General features: G+C 43.1%; 1 protein-coding gene and 1 pseudogene across 1 annotated transcript in view; one reads left to right on the top strand and one right to left on the bottom strand.

The window, feature by feature from the left end:
- The window catches only part of LOC132143564 (neurotrypsin-like), a 37,549-nt gene extending 35,644 nt beyond the window's left edge, over positions 1 to 1,905 (bottom strand). The window contains exon 1 of the mRNA XM_059553904.1: positions 1,145 to 1,905. Coding sequence (XP_059409887.1) covers positions 1,145 to 1,451 — 307 coding nt within the window. The 5' untranslated portion in view covers positions 1,452 to 1,905. The remainder of the gene's footprint in view (positions 1 to 1,144) is intronic.
- Positions 1,906 to 2,534: 629 nt separating this feature from the next.
- On the top strand, positions 2,535 to 5,176 carry LOC132143239 (N6-adenosine-methyltransferase non-catalytic subunit-like; annotated as a pseudogene).
- Positions 5,177 to 20,907: the final 15,731 nt, after the last annotated feature.

Genomic DNA, 20,907 nt, shown 5'->3' with positions numbered 1-20,907 from the left:
GCTTCAAAACATTCACAGAATGTTTGGAAATTGATAGGCGGCTGATGTGCTGGAAACATATTTAAATAAACTCATCCAGTTCCCATATAATACACATTAAAACATTGATTAAATGTACACATGCAAATAACTTTTTAACTAATATAATTGAAAAGGTTGTAAACAAATGTCAAAAATAATAAATACAGAAAGATTATGGAGGAGCTCAGCCCATAGTTTTAGGCATCTTCCCCATGTTTTCTTTCCATGGCCCATATTAGAACCTGTTGGTTACATCAGCAGACTCTTCAAATTTTCTAGGGATATTATAAGACAATAGTTTGATGAAAATTTCATGATAAATCAGAGACTATGAGGATGCACATTCCTATCCTTAAAATGCACCTACTTACCACAGCTTTTGCCTACCACAAACAGTTCATCGTTTCTGATGACAGAGGGGAGACTAGGGCTATTTGTCATATTGACTTTCAGACTGAAACTGCCTTTTAAAACAAACTCACCTTATTCATTAAGGTAAAAGGTGTGGCACATTGCCCCTGACTCCCGCAAAATACATACGTCTCAAAACTATTTAATTTCTCACGTTGTCACAAAGGTTATAATTTCAAATACTGAGTGATTGTCAAATTACATAATACTGGCTTCATCATTAGCGCTAACTCTTTCTCTCGCGCTCCAGAAATAACCAAGCGATCCTATTGGGAGAGCGCTCGTGCACAATTAATAACTTCTAAAGAGCCAATGCTGCAGCCGAATATGTATAAAATTACAAAAACTGCTGTTGGAGATTTACTGTCTTTTAAGAATATGATATAGGCCTATGCGTGGCAGCTTTGTTCTCAAGGCTACCTGGGGCGCGCATACCTTTCCCACGCGTGGATGCATTCAAGTTAACATGTCTTATCTTGTTTGCGTGCCCTGCACTATTTTTGACCTGTCTATGGTTTAATCCTGAATCATAAATTTTGCAGAATATTTAAGAATAAACATTACACTAATCTTACACATCTTGAACAACTAAGGAGCGTGGAGATTTCTTTCAAGAAAATGAAACCTGCTTGATGCTCAGTCTTTCCTCATTTAAGTTAATATAAAAGGCAGATTTTGCAAATTAGATACTTTTATCTGGTATATAGCCTACCTTGCTTGCAGTCGCAGTACCCCCAGTCTATGCGTCCTCGGCTGTTTTGGAAGAAACACCAGGGCCGAATTCTTCCGTCCGGATTCCGGCAGAAACTGTGATCCCCGAGCCCTTTTCCCGAATACCGCTCTATGACACCCGGCACATCGCTCCAGTTCATGCACTTCACGCCTGATTCGGTTGAGTCTATGGGTCCCTCGTAAAACCCCGCTTTCCCTTTGCTCTGAATGCAGTCGGTGAACGGAGACCCGTCACTGCACGCGACGAGCAGCGAGCAGACGAAGAGAAATCGACATCTCACATCCATCACGATCAACCTGTCTGTCAGTGTCACCACAACCTAAATAACAATAACAGTTCCTCTATGTGGAGACATGGCCCTTGAGTTGTCTCATATCTTGTATTTGGCTGTTATCGGAGCAGCTCAGACGTGGATCAATAAAAGAGAACGCTAAGAAGCCCGGGGCTTAATGACTCATGCATATTGATGACTGAGTCACCAGAGATTGAAAGTTTTGCAAAAGAAGGTAAAAAATGAGTATATGCGGTCTTAAGTCAAAGTTGTCAAGGTGCAGAATAACCAAAATATTGCTAATAAATTGTTCAAAAATACTTCCAAAATAGTCACGGCACCACATAAGATTCTGTGGGACGTTCCATGATCTAAGGAGCGCGCGGAACCTCTCAGAGTCTGCACTTAAATGAGAGTGCACAGCGCTGGCATTATTTCAGTGAGAATCTGGTCGTCGGGTTTGCTCTCTCCGGGTCTCTGTAGTGTGAAATCTTCTGATCACGGATTCAATGATGATCGCAATGACCAACAGCCGAAACAAGGTCCATGTCTGCCCTCTTGTGTCGGTAAAACCGCGACACGTGTCTTTCTGTGTTTCATTTTGTAGCTATATGCTAAATAAAAATGACACACTTCTTACTGTGAGGTTATTTCTAAATTCTGGTTTAATAGGCTATTCATAGTTGGTTATCAGTAAACATTGGAACAATTCCTCTATTTGTTTTGCAAGTTATCTTTTTCTTTAAGTGTGATTTAAATTCTCTTTTTTTTCGGATGTTGTCAACTTTGTTTTATTGTTGGGTAAATATCATAGGCTATTCATACATGCAAATGGAAAAAAAGTAAGCCGCCATTTAAAATATTAGTTTGTGAAAATGTTTCGGAGCTTTAAATAGTCTACTTTAAAAAAGAAAAATAACGAAATAGAAAGACTAAAACTCTGTCTCTCGATCTTAAAATAGCCTATTTTTTATTTTAATATATATATTTTTTATTTGTTACTCCTTGTGTTTTTCTCTTCATTGTTGCTTTTACTGTTGTGAGTATAATAATTATTATTTATGTAGAATTTTTTGTATATTATAGTGGATGTGCCTTATGTTGTTGGATGAACAAAAACAGATCGAAGAGACCAGAGAGACGTGCAGGTAGAAAATAATAGAACGTTACGTAAGTAGAATAATAATGAAATGGTAGGCATAGGTTAAATGAAATGCTTTTACTCTCAATATCTAGTCAAACCAGTGACAATAAGATGGACTCAATAAAGTTATACTCTGGTGTGTCTTATGTTTACTGCAGGACATTATTTGACACATCAGTTCCTGGTGCTAAAAGGTGTCTCATGACGGTGAAGACCCAGAGGAGGTTGTGGAGGAGCAGAGAGGGAGTGAGCACTGAGCAGCTTTAATTCAGATTTCTGTTTAGATTCGATCAGGTCAAGGCTGTAGATAACTGATCTTGGATCTGCTGTGTGGGGTTACAGGAAGATGTCGAGCCCCAGCAGCAGGAGGAGAGCGGACCATATGAAGAGGTGTACAAAGACTCCAGCACTTTCCTGAAGGTAGAATTAAACGAAAAATTATATATTATATTTACATATAGCAATTACATGTAAAATTGTACATTATTTTGATAGATTTTTATTTTTAAATAACACATTCAATTATTACAAGCTTTCTCAAGATAGTATCACTTTTTGTTTCACAGGGCACTCAGAGTTTAAATCAGAGTTTAAATGATTACTGCCAGCACTTTGTGGACACAGGTCATAGACCCCAGAACTTTATCAGAGATGGAGGTAAATGGTCCTGTCTCTTTCTAATTTTCTTCCTTTTTCATGCCCAGCTAACTGTGAGCTTTGCTGTGCTTCAGGTTTGGCTGACAGATTAGAGGAGTACCCAAAACAAAGAGAGCTCATCCGACTGAAAGATGAGCTTATTGCTGCCACCAACACCCCACCCATGTAAGAGAACTTGCTGTCAGGCAATGAGAAAAAAATAGAACAGATTTGTTTGCAGATGCTTAAGACCCATCTTATATACCTTAGTCAGAGTAATGGCATATTTAATTTCTGATAGGGATGAAATCAAGGATAGAAGTACATGCATTCAATGGCTTGTACTGTTGTTAAATAACAGGTAAATGTTGTAAAATGTCAGGTATCTTCAGGCAGATCTATAAACACTTGATCTGAGATATTTGAAGTGTAAGTTTGATGTCATTCTGATAGAGCCTCCTTTGGAGGAGTATTACAGAGAATCGGGCATCATTGCCAACAAGCGCTTCTGGACCTGGGACAATGTGAGTTATTGCAAACGTCTCTCAAAATGTGCATTGGAAAACAATTGAAGTTGATTTCATATATGATATGTTTTTTTATCATTTGTATCTGTTTCTGGTATCGATCATGAAGTTGAATATAGAGTAAAATCTCATCTATTCGCTCTTTTGTATTCCTGTGGTGTGGTTAAGGAGAAGGCCTTGATCTCGGCCAAATGGTACATATCTCACAATGTGGCATATTACTGTTTGTTGTACATATCACCCGCCCTAATCATAATCTTAGGGGATAGTTAATCTAAAAAAATTTTTTAATTTGCTTTTATTTTACTTACCCTCAGGTCATCCAAGATTTAGGTGATGTTTTTAACTATAGACAGAAAAGAAGATTTTTAACTGAAACGATAGTTTTTGGTCATAAAAAGCATATCAGGCAACACAAATTTAACACCTGTAAGGCTCCTGGCGTTTCATTGAGGTCTTATGAAGTGAAATAATTGGGCTATGTAAGAAACTGAACATTAATTACAACGTTAACTAAGGTAAGAGACACTGTCCTAACTAGTTAGAACAATGGGCCTGCCATAATAATATGTCGCTACTAACTAATAACCATTTTTTGTCTTTTTGTGTGTGCATTCAGGATCACTGTTTAATGGGTATCAAAGGCACAGTTAGACGCAGCACAGATGGTGATTTCATTCATGCTAATGTGGATATAGACCTGATCATTACAGAGGAGCCAGAGATGGGCAATATTGAGAAGCCAGTGGAGATTTTCCACATCATTGAACATTTCTGCTTGGGCCGTCAACGGCTGCACCTGTTTGGCAAGGACAGCACTATCAGGCCAGGTTAGACATTGGCTTGTTTCCAATGAAGAAATAGTTCACCCTAAAAATGATCATTATTTACTTACCTTTATATGTGATATTCTGCATGCAAAAGTTAAAAAGCGACAATGCAGTATGACAGGAAAGGCAGTATAATTCTATCATGTTATATCATTATACACCATTGTTGTAAAATATTATTACCACAAAAAAGTTTGTGCTCAGTAAGATTTATTTTTGAATGGCATGTATGGTTACTCTGATCTAATGTTATGCATCTTTTCAGGTTGGCTGACTGTGGGCCCTACGCTGACCAATAGTAACTTTAATGTTGAAGCTTATGCCGCCCACTTCAGTGAACCCAACTCTTACTTGTCTGGTTGTACTGAAGAAATTGAGATACTCTGTCCCAAACCCCCACCTCCTAAATCAATGGCAGAGAGAGGTGGGGGTGCACAGCGTGGAGGACGATGTGGTCCCGCTGTGGGAAGAGGAGATCAGGGTCGGGAGAGAAATCGTCCAAACTTCCGTGGAGAGCGAGACGGATTTAGAGGCCGTGGAGGTCCACATCGTGGATTCCCTCCCCGATGACAGTGCACAACATGACAACTTTGGGACTGAAAACAGAAAATAATATTTGTTTCTCTAAATAGGAATCATATTGTTTTGTTAGTTTAAGAGCGGGAAAAAATTTTGTGACATACAGACCTAATTCTGAATGACTTGTCACAATACAAGTCACATGTGAAATATTTGTAAAATAATGTATTCAACCTAATTTAAACCTTGTTTTTAAAAATATTTGTAAGGTATTTTTTACTTTTTTTATTTGTGTGTTTTAGGGCTGAAACGATTCCTCGAGTAACTCGATTACTCTTTTAATTTATTTTAAATTTCACGTCAGGTTCTTTCGCAATTATTATTATTTTTCTTTTTTATGTGACACAACGCGTTTACGTCACCCACAAAGCGGAAGGAGACACAAGCGCCAATCGCATACTGCAAGGAGTCCGTGTTTTGATTTGTGGGCGCGGGCAAACGTAAGAGAACGTCGTGGCATGTGTCCATTGCAAGATAGAGTTGGCATACCACAACTAGGACCCTATGATGTCGGTGATGCAGAAAACGGGGAGGGAATCGCGGAATCCAGTCATACTGTATAAACAGAATTTACAGTTTAACGCGGAATGGCACGGAATTTGCCAAATTTTGAATGAATGAATTAAAAATGGGTCATTGTACTAACATCAAATCACAGTCTATTTAAATATGAATCCTGCATGTTCTGCGTGTCTCTGTTAATGAATGGAGCAGAAGCGCGACTTCCTTTATCAGCGCGGTGACACACTGGCTGCGTGGCGCAAGCGTCTCAGCTGCGTGGCGTGTCCGTTTTTAATTCGGCTCCCATGTTAACAGGTTAGAGCTTGCAGACTGCCTGCGTGAGACGCGCGTCTCAGGCGCGGCTCGAGCCGCGCGGAAAATGCGTGCATGCTAGAAATAGAACCGACGCCTATTTTTCACGTGACACGCAAGCTTGTTGGAAGCGTTTTCAGGCAAAATAGAATAGGAAAATATGTTTATTTCATTTTGTACACAAATACATATTGTAATGACCCGGAAGTCAGCACTGGCAGCCAGGTGCATTATGGGTATTTGTTTAACTTTCAATTATGGGTTATTTAAGCAAGATGGTTGAGTTCTTGTATTAGTAATGTTATACATGTTCATGTCTAAGTTAATTTGAGTTCATTTCCTGCCATGTTATAAAGAAAGGGTGACTGTCACCGTCATGGAGAGAGATGTGTAGGGAAATGACTTGTGATATGGCCTTTCCTGTGTAGTTTTGAATATTGAGTTCTGAATTAAAGAGTAACATACTGTCTCCTGTTGGCTGGTGTGTTAGTAACTCTGTAGTGGTGGAAATTATGATTCTTTTTAGAGATTCGTTCATTTTCAGTTCGTTCACCAAAATGATTCGTTCAGTGACAATTTCTTCGTATTACACAAAATATGCCAGCAGATGGCAAAAAAAAAGAGTGTATTATGTGTTATGTCTTAAGTCAACGAACGTATTCACTTGTTACAAAAACTGATCTGGCTTTATTAAAATGTGTGTATAATCACATTCAATATATAAAGTCTAATTAAGTTTTTCAGATGAACAAAGCACAAGGTTTTCGTGCCTAATTAGCATTTTAATTGTTTGGTCAGACAGTTTGTATATTATATATTCACATTCATAAATCGTGGATTAAATGTGGAGTTGCTAAATATCAAAACAAGCGTATGTGCACATTACAGTACTTAACTGCGCTTTGCATTTTTGCGAGATTGACATGCTAAATGGCAGACTAACCCGGTTTACTCTCATTCATTTCGTTCACGAACGAGATAAGCTATGTGCCAGTTCATTTCATTCACGAACGACATGTATCAGCTCATTCAACTCATTCACGAACGACATGTGTATCAGTTCAGTCATTTCATTCACGAACGACATGTGTATTTGTTCTAACGCATTCTCATCCCAAGGCGTCATATACTGACACTCTTGACATTTCGTCAACATCCTACGCATATGGCACCCTCTAGCGTCAATATGAGACACAGATTATGGGTTAAGGTTAGGGTTAGGGTTAGGGTTAGGGTTAGACCGCTAGGAGGCGCCTTCTGTCCCATTTTTATCTGCTTCTAATATTGTCGCTAGAGGGTGCCATGTGCGTAGGATGTTGACGAAATGTCAAGAGTGTCAGTATATGACACCTTGGGATGAGAACGGTCTGTTAGTTCAGTCATTTCATTCACGAACGACATGTATCAGCTCATTCAACTCATTCACGAACGACATGGGTACCAGTTCAGTCATTTCGTTCACAAACGATAAGATCTCCAGATCTAGTTCAGACTCATATGAAACTCGTTCATTAAGGGCGTATTCGTTCACTACATTCAACAAATCACATACTCTGTCACATCTCATACTCGAAGGCTATTGGCTCGAGGTTGAGTAATTCTTTGACAGGATGAAATGGTTGTTACCCGGTTCACTGAGCTGCGCATGCGCTGCTTATAGCGCCGCACTGCTGTGGAGGGAGGGAGGAACTTCACTGAACGAGAAGTACGAGTCAGTTGATTACGTGAACGAGAACGATTCGTTCACCTAAAAGATTCGTTCAAAAAGAACGATTCGTTCACGAACGAAACATCACTATAACTCTGCTCACAGAGACACTCACAGTCGTGCGGTGTATGGGATGCGAGTGCTCGCTCTGCCCGCTAGCGAAAGTAAGTTGTTATGTATAGGTGCTAGCACTCTGCTAGCAGTTAGATTAAAATAAACAGTCTAGCTTAGCTCTAGTTAGCCCATGGTAATAGAAAAACTGCTCGTTGTTACATTGGTGTCAGAAGTGGGATTTAGGCCGGTTAGAAGACGCAGTTATGGAGCAAAGTATAGGCGAAATAGAGCGTGCTCTCAGAGATAACCGTATCACGCTAGAGTGCCTGACAAATGAGGCGACGCGGAGACACAGGGCTCCGCACTGGCCTGATGGCGCCAGCGTTCCCCGGACTGTGTATTGCTCTCCTAGGCATGGGCAGAATGAACCTGCGACTCTCACACCAATACACCAAATCAGTGTCCAGTCTGGCCTCGTCTCACGATCACCCGCCAAGCTACCACGATACAGCGGGTTGACGCCCCTGGAGCCCTGCCTGGCCCAGGTTGATCAGGCTGCTCTCCACGATGGATGGACCCGTGAGGAGACTGCGACTCACTTTGCCCTCACCTTGGAGGGTCCTGCACTTCAGGTCCTCATCGATCTGTCTCCGGAAGAGCGGCGTGATATCCAGGCCCTCACCGCTGCCCTTAACAGCCGCTTCGGGCAGAGAACCTCTGCAGAGCAGAGCAGGGAAGAGCTTACTAACAGATCGACGTGAAGGAGAGAGTGTGGGTGCATTCGACGCTGACATATGTGTCCATGCTAGAAAAGGCTACCCTACCTTCCCAGCCACAGCGAGGGAAGAGCTGAGCCTCCACGCTTTCCTGCGGGGCCTTACACCTCAGCGGCTACGTCAGCATGTCCGCTTGTCAACACCCCAAAATCTGAGTGAGGCACTGAGAGAGGCTGAGCGAGCTGAGGAAGTGCTGCAGGCTGGGCCGACAACAGGGGTCGATCTCCACTCCAGCGCCAGCTGACGAGAGCAGTAGAACGAGAGCTTGACGGGGTCCAGTCTCAGGAGGAGGAGATCAGCCGGGCTCAACCAGTGACCCCCCGACGGAGGTCGAGACTAGACTGCTGCTTCCACTGTGAAGAACCGGGGCACTTCGCCAGGGACTGCCCTGCCCCGAATCCCCGGCCCCGGGCAACATCCGGGAAACGACCTTGGAGTGAGGCAGTGAGGGGACCCTCACCCCGTTCTTTGGCACCCCTCCAAAATGACTGCCCTACTGTGGGGCGCTGTGGACTTATCAGAGGATTGTACCTTGACTGTGTTATTGACGGACAGCCCTGCAGCGCCCTGGTGGATACGGGGTCCACCATTTGCTTGCTACGAAAAGGATTGTTGCCAGGGACGGCCGGTCCTCTTCCAGGGGACTGGACCCCCACCAATAGCGAACTCCTCACCGTCACAGGTGAAAAGACAGTAATACATGGGAAGAAGTTGTTGTCTGTAGTGGTGGGGATGAGCCAGACAAGCTATGAGTTCTGGCTCGCTGACATCAGAGATGAGTGCATTGTTGGTTTGGACTTGTTGGCCCACTGGGGAGCATGTGTCGACGTGCTGGGGCCCGCACTGTGCTTAGGTAATGAGAGTCTGCCACTCCGGTCGGGTCGGAGTCATCATGGAGAGGCTGCCGCCCCGCAGCCACCGCTTAGACACCAGTGTTCACTGGCTCCGGCCCCCGGCCGCCATACAAGATCTGCAGAGACTCAAGGGGTGCTCCAGGGGAGGATTGCAGCTCAGACCAGTGCATCCCAGTCATTAACACCGCACGCTCCTTTCACCCATCCATAACCTGAGACTGTTGCTGCTGTTGAGGAGTTGGGGCGGCGAAGCAGTGAGCATCTGAGCGTGCTGCAGCAGGAGCAGCTGCAGTGCCTATTGAAAGACTTTGTGGACATTTTTGCCGCTCGAGAGGAGGACTGTACAAGAACAGCTTTGGTGCAGCATCACATTGACACTGGCCCCGCTGCTCCCATTCGCTTGCGGCCCCACAGACTGCCTCTCGCCAAGTGCCAGGCTGCTGAAGAAATGATCCGAGATATGGCAGCTAACGGCATTATAGAGCCCTCAGACAGCAATGTTTTGCATGAACGCGTTCAATGAACGACGTTCACTGAACGCGTTTCTTATTTTTGCCGAACGCTGAACTGAATGAATCACTTTTCATACAATGAACGTGAACGAGAGCGGCGCTCACTCTGGCAGGAATGAACAGCACGCGCAGTTCACGTTCACGCTCATTTGAAAAGTCAGGTTTTACCAGGGCTTAATTTGAGCTGGAACATGTTCCGTCACCTCCGACATTGGAACCGGCACCTCCTGTGTCACTAAAATTAATTGCCTAAATGAAAAAAAATTACTGTTTGTGTAGTGTTCAATGTTTGTGACACATGACTTGCGCACTTGTTGTACTAGATGAGATTGCTGTTAGCCTCGATCGTTTCACGCAGGGGAAAAATGTAAAAAAGACAGGAAAGTTTGCTTAACTTTTTCAAATACGCTGGACAGTCAGATCCCAAACAAGCAAAAATCGTTTCCGCTGATCAAAAAGGAGACCACGGTGGACACAGTAGCCTAGTATCGATATCTCGTTATTTCGACATAATAAGGGAACATTCTAATCTGCATTAAGCCACATTAAGCGTTCTTATAATGGTTTTCTATGGGAGGAAAATGCTTAACCGTTCATATTATGGGCTCATCTGATTTTTTGTACATAGCATAGCCTATTTGTTGAGATTTTATGACCTTGTATTTTCCAATTTCTACATATCATGATTACAAATTATTTAAGGGGTAAATATATTCTCTATCTGAACATTATTTTTCTCCTGGCTATAATAATTGTCTCTTGTTTATTGGTACAATAATTTTGATTAGTTTTGGAGTGGCAGTGATTTGCAGCTGGTAATGGATGGTAAAGAGGTTCTATTGAGTAAGATAGTGGCCTATCTTAAAAAGAATTTAACAAATGAACGTTAACTAGTTCGTTTTTAGATATGTGAACTTAGTTCACTTTTTTTTTAAATGAACTATGAACATGAACTAGTTCATTATCATCTGTGTGAACTGAACTTTGAGCTAGTTCTTTTTAAGTATGAACTGGGACAACACTGTCAGACAGTCCCTGGGCTGCACCTATGGTCATGGTGCAGAAGAAAACGGGGGGGTGGCGCCCTTGCGTGGACTTTCGGCGGCTAAATTCGGTCACCCGCAAGGACTCATACCCACTTCCACGCATTGATGACGCATTGGATTATGTTGCTGGATCCTGTTGGTTCAGCTCTTTGGACTTGCGCAGTGGGTATTGGCGAGTGGAGCTGGCAGCGGAGGCCCAGTCTAAAACTGCGTTTACCATAGGGCAAGGACTGTGGCAGTTTAAGGTGATGCCCTTTGGGCTGTGTAATGCCCCAGCCACCTTTGAGAGGCTGATGGAGCGGGTCCTTAAAGACATTCCCAGTACCCGCTGTGTGGTCTATTTGGATGATCTGTTAGTCAATGCCAGAGACTTTGACCACGCTGCCCACAATTGGTGCAGCATCACATTGACACTGGCCCCGCTGCTCCCATTCGCTTGCGGCCCCACAGACTGCCTCTCGCCAAGTGCCAGGCTGCTGAAGAAATGATCCGAGATATGGCAGCTAACGGCATTATAGAGCCCTCAGACAGCAGTGTTTTGCATGAACGCGTTCAATGAACGACGTTCACTGAACGCGTTTCTTATTTTTGCCGAACGCTGAACTGAATGAATCACTTTTCATACAATGAACGTGAACGAGAGCGGCGCTCACTCTGGCAGGAATGAACAGCACGCGCAGTTCACGTTCACGCTCATTTGAAAAGTCAGGTTTTACCAGGGCTTAATTTGAGCTGGAACATGTTCCGTCACCTCCGACATTGGAACCGGCACCTCCTGTGTCACTAAAATTAATTGCCTAAATGAAAAAAAAATTACTGTTTGTGTAGTGTTCAATGTTTGTGACACATGACTTGCGCACTTGTTGTACTAGATGAGATTGCTGTTAGCCTCGATCGTTTCACGCAGGGGAAAAATGTAAAAAAGACAGGAAAGTTTGCTTAACTTTTTCAAATACGCTGGACAGTCAGATCCCAAACAAGCAAAAATCGTTTCCGCTGATCAAAAAGGAGACCACGGTGGACACAGTAGCCTAGTATCGATATCTCGTTATTTCGACATAATAAGGGAACATTCTAATCTGCATTAAGCCACATTAAGCGTTCTTATAATGGTTTTCTATGGGAGGAAAATGCTTAACCGTTCATATTATGGGCTCATCTGATTTTTTGTACATAGCATAGCCTATTTGTTGAGATTTTATGACCTTGTATTTTCCAATTTCTACATATCATGATTACAAATTATTTAAGGGGTAAATATATTCTCTATCTGAACATTATTTTTCTCCTGGCTATAATAATTGTCTCTTGTTTATTGGTACAATAATTTTGATTAGTTTTGGAGTGGCAGTGATTTGCAGCTGGTAATGGATGGTAAAGAGGTTCTATTGAGTAAGATAGTGGCCTATCTTAAAAAGAATTTAACAAATGAACGTTAACTAGTTCGTTTTTAGATATGTGAACTTAGTTCACTTTTTTTTTAAATGAACTATGAACATGAACTAGTTCATTATCATCTGTGTGAACTGAACTTTGAGCTAGTTCTTTTTAAGTATGAACTGGGACAACACTGTCAGACAGTCCCTGGGCTGCACCTATGGTCATGGTGCAGAAGAAAACGGGGGGGTGGCGCCCTTGCGTGGACTTTCGGCGGCTAAATTCGGTCACCCGCAAGGACTCATACCCACTTCCACGCATTGATGACGCATTGGATTATGTTGCTGGATCCTGTTGGTTCAGCTCTTTGGACTTGCGCAGTGGGTATTGGCGAGTGGAGCTGGCAGCGGAGGCCCAGTCCAAAACTGCGTTTACCATAGGGCAAGGACTGTGGCAGTTTAAGGTGATGCCCTTTGGGCTGTGTAATGCCCCAGCCACCTTTGAGAGGCTGATGGAGCGGGTCCTTAAAGACATTCCCAGTACCCGCTGTGTGGTCTATTTGGATGATCTGTTAGTCAATGCCAGAGACTTTGACCACGCTGCCCACAATTGGTGCAGCATCACATTGACACTGGCCCCGCTGCTCCCATTCGCTTGCGGCCCCACAGACTGCCTCTCGCCAAGTGCCAGGCTGCTGAAGAAATGATCCGAGATATGGCAGCTAACGGCATTATAGAGCCCTCAGACAGCAGTGTTTTGCATGAACGCGTTCAATGAACGACGTTCACTGAACGCGTTTCTTATTTTTGCCGAACGCTGAACTGAATGAATCACTTTTCATACAATGAACGTGAACGAGAGCGGCGCTCACTCTGGCAGGAATGAACAGCACGCGCAGTTCACGTTCACGCTCATTTGAAAAGTCAGGTTTTACCAGGGCTTAATTTGAGCTGGAACATGTTCCGTCACCTCCGACATTGGAACCGGCACCTCCTGTGTCACTAAAATTAATTGCCTAAATGAAAAAAAAATTACTGTTTGTGTAGTGTTCAATGTTTGTGACACATGACTTGCGCACTTGTTGTACTAGATGAGATTGCTGTTAGCCTCGATCGTTTCACGCAAGGGAAAAATGTAAAAAAGACAGGAAAGTTTGCTTAACTTTTTCAAATACGCTGGACAGTCAGATCCCAAACAAGCAAAAATCGTTTCCGCTGATCAAAAAGGAGACCACGGTGGACACAGTAGCCTAGTATCGATATCTCGTTATTTCGACATAATAAGGGAACATTCTAATCTGCATTAAGCCACATTAAGCGTTCTTATAATGGTTTTCTATGGGAGGAAAATGCTTAACCGTTCATATTATGGGCTCATCTGATTTTTTGTACATAGCATAGCCTATTTGTTGAGATTTTATGACCTTGTATTTTCCAATTTCTACATATCATGATTACAAATTATTTAAGGGGTAAATATATTCTCTATCTGAACATTATTTTTCTCCTGGCTATAATAATTGTCTCTTGTTTATTGGTACAATAATTTTGATTAGTTTTGGAGTGGCAGTGATTTGCAGCTGGTAATGGATGGTAAAGAGGTTCTATTGAGTAAGATAGTGGCCTATCTTAAAAAGAATTTAACAAATGAACGTTAACTAGTTCATTTTTAGATATGTGAACTTAGTTCACTTTTTTTTTTAAATGAACTATGAACATGAACTAGTTCATTATCATCTGTGTGAACTGAACTTTGAGCTAGTTCTTTTTAAGTATGAACTGGGACAACACTGTCAGACAGTCCCTGGGATGCACCTATGGTCATGGTGCAGAAGAAAACGGGGGGGTGGCGCCCTTGCGTGGACTTTCGGCGGCTAAATTCGGTCACCCGCAAGGACTCATACCCACTTCCACGCATTGATGACGCATTGGATTATGTTGCTGGATCCTGTTGGTTCAGCTCTTTGGACTTGCGCAGTGGGTATTGGCGAGTGGAGCTGGCAGCGGAGGCCCAGTCCAAAACTGCATTTACCATAGGGCAAGGACTGTGGCAGTTTAAGGTGATGCCCTTTGGGCTGTGTAATGCCCCAGCCACCTTTGAGAGGCTGATGGAGCGGGTCCTTAAAGACATTCCCAGTACCCGCTGTGTGGTCTATTTGGATGATCTGTTAGTCAATGCCAGAGACTTTGACCACGCTGCCCACAATTGGTGCAGCATCACATTGACACTGGCCCCGCTGCCCCCATTAGCTTGCGGCCCCACAGACTGCCTCTCGCCAAGTGCCAGGCTGCTGAAGAAATGATCCGAGATATGGCAGCTAACGGCATTATAGAGCCCTCAGACAGCAGTGTTTTGCATGAACGCGTTCAATGAACGACGTTCACTGAACGCGTTCATATTTTTGCCGAACGCTGAACTGAATGAATCACTTTTCATACAATGAACGTGAATGAGAGCGGCGCTCACTCTGGCAGGAATGAACAGCACGCGCAGTTCACGTTCACGCTCATTTGAAAAGTCAGGTTTTACCAGGGCTTAATTTGAGCCGAAACATGTTCCGTCACCTCCGACATTGGATCCGGCACCTCCTGTGTCACTAAAATTAATTGCCTAAATGAAAAAAAAATTACTGTTTGTGTAATGTTCAATGTTTGTGACACATGACTTGCGCACTTGTTGTACTAGATGAGATTGCTGTTAGCCTCGATCGTTTCACGCAGGGGAAAAATGTCAAAAAGACAGGAAAGTTTGCTTAACTTTTTCAAATACGCTGGACAGTCAGATCCCAAACAAGCAAAAATCGTTTCCGCTGATCAAAAAGGAGACCACGGTGGACACAGTAGCCTAGTATCGATATCTTGTTATTTCGACATAATAAGGGAACATTCTAATCTGCATTAAGCCACATTAAGCGTTCTTATAATTGTTTTCTATGGGAGGAAAATGCTTAACCGTTCATATTATGGGCTCATCTGATTTTTTGTACATAGCATAGCCTATTTGTTGAGATTTTATGACCTTGTATTTTCCAATTTCTACATATCATGATTACAAATTATTTAAGGGGTAAATATATTCTCTATCTGAACATTATTTTTCTCCTGGCTATAATAATTGTCTCTTGTTTATTGGTACAATAATTTTGATTAGTTTTGGAGTGGCAGTGATTTGCAGCTGGTAATGGATGGTAAAGAGGTTCTATTGAGTAAGATAGTGGCCTATCTTAAAAAGAATTTAACAAATGAACGTTAACTAGTTCATTTTTAGATATGTGAACTTAGTTCACTTTTTAAAAAAAAAATGAACTATGAACATGAACTAGTTCATTATCATCTGTGTGAACTGAACTTTGAGCTAGTTCTTTTTAAGTATGAACTGGCACAACACTGTCAGACAGTCCCTGGGCTGCACCTATGGTCATGGTGCAGAAGAAAACGGGGGGGTGGCGCCCTTGCGTGGACTTTCGGCGGCTAAATTCGGTCACCCGCAAGGACTCATACCCACTTCCACGCATTGATGACGCATTGGATTATGTTGCTGGATCCTGTTGGTTCAGCTCTTTGGACTTGCGCAGTGGGTATTGGCGAGTGGAGCTGGCGGCGGAGGCCCAGTCCAAAACTGCGTTTACCATAGGGCAAGGACTGTGGCAGTTTAAGGTGATGCCCTTTGGGCTGTGTAATGCCCCAGCCACCTTTGAGAGGCTGATGGAGCGGGTCCTTAAAGACATTCCCAGTACCCGCTGTGTGGTCTATTTGGATGATCTGTTAGTCAATGCCAGAGACTTTGACCACGCTGTCCACAATTTAAGGGAGGTCCTGACAGCCATCCGTAATGCCAGGCTGCGGTTGAACCCGGCCAAGTGTAACCTGCTCACCCGCCAAACACAGTTCCTGGGGCACGTTGTTAGTAAGAGCGGGGTGGCCACAGACCCAACAAAGGTGGCCACAGTGAGGGACTGGTCCCCACCAACCAACATCACTGAGTTGCGGAGCTTCTTATGCCTGGCCTCCTATTATAGAAGGTATGTCAGAGACTTTGCCACCATCGCCAGGCCCTTGCATCAGCTGACAATAAGGGTTGGCGATTCGGGTGGTCCGAGGACTGTGCGGCAGCCTTCCACCAGCTAAAAGCCGCTCTTATAGATGCTCCTGTTCTGGCCTACCCTGACCCCAACCAACCTTTCCTGGTGGACACTGATGCCAGCAACGTGGTAGAGCTTAGATCGGGCCCAACAAATCAAGCCCGACCCTACCCGAGCCCGAGCACGTTGTGTCCGAGCCCGGCCCGGCCCGACACGTTCACTGTAATTATGAGCCCGAGACCGATTTAAACCTGACCATTTGTAATATGTGGGCCGTTATAACCAGGGGCGGCGCCAGATTTTTATTTTTTTTTTTTACCGCAGGTGCTGCTGTGCTAGATCATTTAGGCTACGGGGGAGCTGCGCAGTTATATATATATATATATATATATATATATATATATATATATATATATATATATATATGCGTGCCGCATTTAATGCACGAGACAAAGCCAACACATATGTTGTCACTCCCCACGACTAGTTTAAAATGTTTCCATACCTCCGATTTTCCTCCAGACTTGCTCAAAGTTAATTCTCCTGTTTCAATTTTTTTCTTTGCTTCTTCAAGCTCCATGTTGCACTTATTCTACTGAATAGTATAGCACGCACAGCAGGTGTGATGCATCATGCATGCGAGACTGCGAGTGGACGAGACGCTGCGCATGACACGTGACGTGCTTTATCAAGGGCCCGACCCGACCCGGCCCGAGGACGGTGGTGGGAAATATCGGCCCGGCCCGCGGGTCGGGTCGGCCTCGGGCTCGGGCAGAGAATCTAAGCTCTACAACGTGGGGGTTGGCGCCGTACTCTCCCAGAAGGGGGAGACTGGAGAGCGAGTGGTGGCCTTTTATAGCTGCAGCCTCAGTCGTCCTGAAAGAAACTACTGTGTCACCCGACGGGAGTTGTTAGCTGTGGTCCTGGCAGTCCGTCACTTCAGGCCCTACCTCCTGGGCACCAGGTTCACACTGAGGACCGACCACGCTAGCCTGACCTGGATGCTGAACTTCCGCCAACCAGAGGGTCAGGTGGCAAGGTGTCTCGAGATCCTCCAAGAGTACGACTTCGAGGTTCAGCACCGACCAGGGCGGCAGCATGCCAACGCTGATGCCCTCTCCAGACGTCCATGCCTTGCTGATGAATGTTGGTATTGTGTTCGCCAGGAAGAACGAGATCTGGGCCCATCGTCGGCAGCCACAGAGCCGGGTGGCAGGTTGACATAAATTCAGATATAAATGTAATAAAAAAAAATAATAATTATCGATTTTCAAATATTGCACCTGTCAAACATAGTCTATTTTGGTGTCCTTTATCAGTAGGCTTTATATTTATGCTTAACATGAAGGTGTAGGTGTGTAAAAAAAAAGTTGAAATAGACAACTCTATGTCACCTACAGCAGCAGCAGCGCCAGGCAAGAATCTGGTGCCACGCAGCAGAAACGCCACACTCACGCCACGCAGCCAGTGTGTCACCAGCACACACTGAAGCACGCGTGACGCTCGCGGTAATTTCAGCGTCTGCTGTCTCACTAAATAAGGACGTGAACACATGACAACATCTCCAGAACTGCTCTGACAGTCACTTCATGAGCATTTGACGTTTGAATTAAGTAAAACTAGCACATCATCACATACACAGAAATGTAAAGGTACGTCAACCCGTCAAAATAAAAGTCCAGTGTCCTGACATTTTATCCTACCCGTCAGATTTTCCTACCCGGGTTTACTGCGCATGTGTAGCAGGGGTATGTTGTTACACCAGATTATACATTTATTTTTATTTTATTATTTGTTTTAATTGTTTGTTAGGGGTATTTTATTTTGAAAGACTGTTGTGCGCTCTTATTGTGCGCTCTGATGTCATGCGCAGGTGAGAGGTTCAAATCACAGCGCAATCGGAGTTCGTCCTCTTTCCTGCAATGTCATTAGAGAGGAGAGGTACGGTTTCTTGAGCTCCGTTCATCCGATAATAAATTGTTCTATAGGTGTTCATTTCTTGTTTAAAAGATCAATTGTGGAAAAAGTATTCCATGTGATGTTATAGTTGACCATTAGTTTGAGTTGTAAATATGTTAAACGAAGTTTATTATTTATTATTATTATTGGGTGGATAGCATATTGCATGAAATGGCGACCTGGTGTGTGTGTGTGTGTGTGTGTGTGTGTGTGTGTGTGTGTGTGTGTGTGTGTGTGTGTCATGCGTAAGAGATGTGTTACTAAGCGGCTAACACTGTTTAAATAAAATGTATAGAAGTGCATGTATAATTATAGGTATATATTTGAATATATTTTGTAAGTATACTGAAGACATTTTGATTTATTGGTATAATGCACAATGCATCAGTGTGTTTTGTGATGATTACCTGGTGTACTTAATGTATTTTGTGGTTAACAGGCAAAAGAGAAAAGTTGCTGAAAACATTGCTTGTTTGTTTGTGTGTTTTGCCACACAGGTATGTTAATTGACATCCAAGAACACTGTGATGCTGTACTGAAGTATTTTATATAAGGATAACATGTTAATTAATTAACACAATTATTCTTATTTACACTTTGTATTATTATACTATATAATGTGTATGCGTGTTGTAAAGCGTGTGTTTGTCCTCTTTCCTGCAATGTCATTAGAGAGGAGAGGCAAAAGAGAAAAGTTGCTGAAAACAGTGCTTGTTTGTTTGTTTGTGTGTTTTGCCACACAGAAAGGAGAGAGAGGAGAGGCATTGCAATTAAATCACCTTTGGCACGACCAGATTTGTGTGGAAAATCTTTTATTACAAACATCAAAATAACAATGCAGAGGAACAACCACTACACATGCGCACATCAATATAGTGTCAAAATAATTAAGCAAAAACACATTTTATCCGATTACTCGATTAATCAATGGAATTTTTGGTAGAATACTGGATTACTAAAATATTCGATAGCTACAGCCCTAGTGTGTTTTAACATTGGCAAATTCATTGAGGACTTCTCCTGCCATTTGTGTACTTCCTGTGTGTCCTGTGGAGGGCAGTAAGGCTAGGTTTGATGATCAGTGTCCAAATAGTTAATAATTTATTCTGTCAGTATTAATGTAGAATTTACTGTTTTGCAGTTAATAAAGACAACCTAATTGATGTTTTCAGTTTAACAGGTGGTTAGTTTGTGGCGAAGAGCTGCATCATTAGAAAAGTAACAATTTTTGAATTCTTAAAGTCTAGTTTGTCTAACTTTAGACCACTTTGCATCCATTTATCCTTAGTATTAAGGCTTGGAGTTTGCAACCAAAACACAAGATCTGTACATTAATTGTGCAATGCTGGGTGACGGGCCAAAAATTCTTTAAAATGACAAGAACACAGCCAGGGTTTCCACTGGGTGTTTGAAGAAGCCTAATTCTGTGTCACTTGTTTTAAGAACTGGAAAATAAATCTGTATGGGCATTTTTAAAATGAATATACATTTTTCTTTATATGCCAAGCTTCAAAATATTTTGTCAAAGTTTGAGAAATATTGAGCTGGAATCTTCCATCAAAGATTTCTTGAAGTAATTTCAAGAAATTACTGAGTATTTAAGTGTAATGAAGAGTATTTAAAATTACTTTGAAATCTCACTATAGTAAGACCATATTTTCACAAACAGTAGCAGACTATTTTTATGCTTTTATTCATAAACTGATCAATATCCAGTCATGCGATAACCAGTTCCCTTTCATAGGTCACTTCGATGCTGCGGTGACGTCACCACGTATGGGAACACCTTCAGGGTGACGAATGTCTGAAGCCCTATACCATCCCGCCAATCCTATTGGCCAAATAGCGCTTGGCACCGCCCCACGCATGCGTACGCATATATACCTGGTGCCGCGCGCCATTTCACTCAGTAAATGAGGCGAATCTTCTGTGCCCTTAAAATCCATCTCGCGTTCTCCAGCGATTCTTAAGAGAAGTATAACATTACTCCTCTCCGCGGACGCGATGAGTCAACGAAAGGTAAGAGCCGTATAATGGGTTTATCACGAGGAGGCACTTATGAGAGGTTTGTTAGCAGCCTCTCTACAGGTTCTCTCCGTGATAGCCTACGGCTACAGTAAAAAAAAAAAAAAAAAAAAAAAAAAATATGTATATATATAAAAGAAAGTATCCGCACTCTGGAGTGTATTTCTTAAGTCACCTCGCGTCCAACCCCCACCGTTTCGCTTCTGCGGTCGCCGAGGCCCCGCACGAGGTGTTGGTTAGGGGCGATATGTGCGGCTTGACTATGAATACAGTGATGCACTGGAGTTTCCGCTTGCTCGCTCTCCCCCACTCGAGCGCGTTAATCAGCAGATTTGCTCTTTCAAACTATGTTTGTCCAACTGCGGCCTCGAACTCTGAGTAGGCTCTGGCCGGCATACGCGGTTCTCTCCCTCCGAGCGGACAGGAGAAACGCGCCTCTCCTTCCTCAGTGAGCTATTTATGTGGCTACCCGCATGGTGGATTACGTGTGGGAAGCCTCTCGTCCTCAACCCACATGCTCTAACATTGCCTGTCTCGCAGCGAAGGCACC

This window comes from Carassius carassius, chromosome 7 (assembly GCF_963082965.1).
Source record: "Carassius carassius chromosome 7, fCarCar2.1, whole genome shotgun sequence".
Taxonomy (NCBI): Eukaryota; Metazoa; Chordata; class Actinopteri; order Cypriniformes; family Cyprinidae; genus Carassius; species Carassius carassius.
This window is presented reverse-complemented; position numbering and strand designations above follow the sequence as displayed.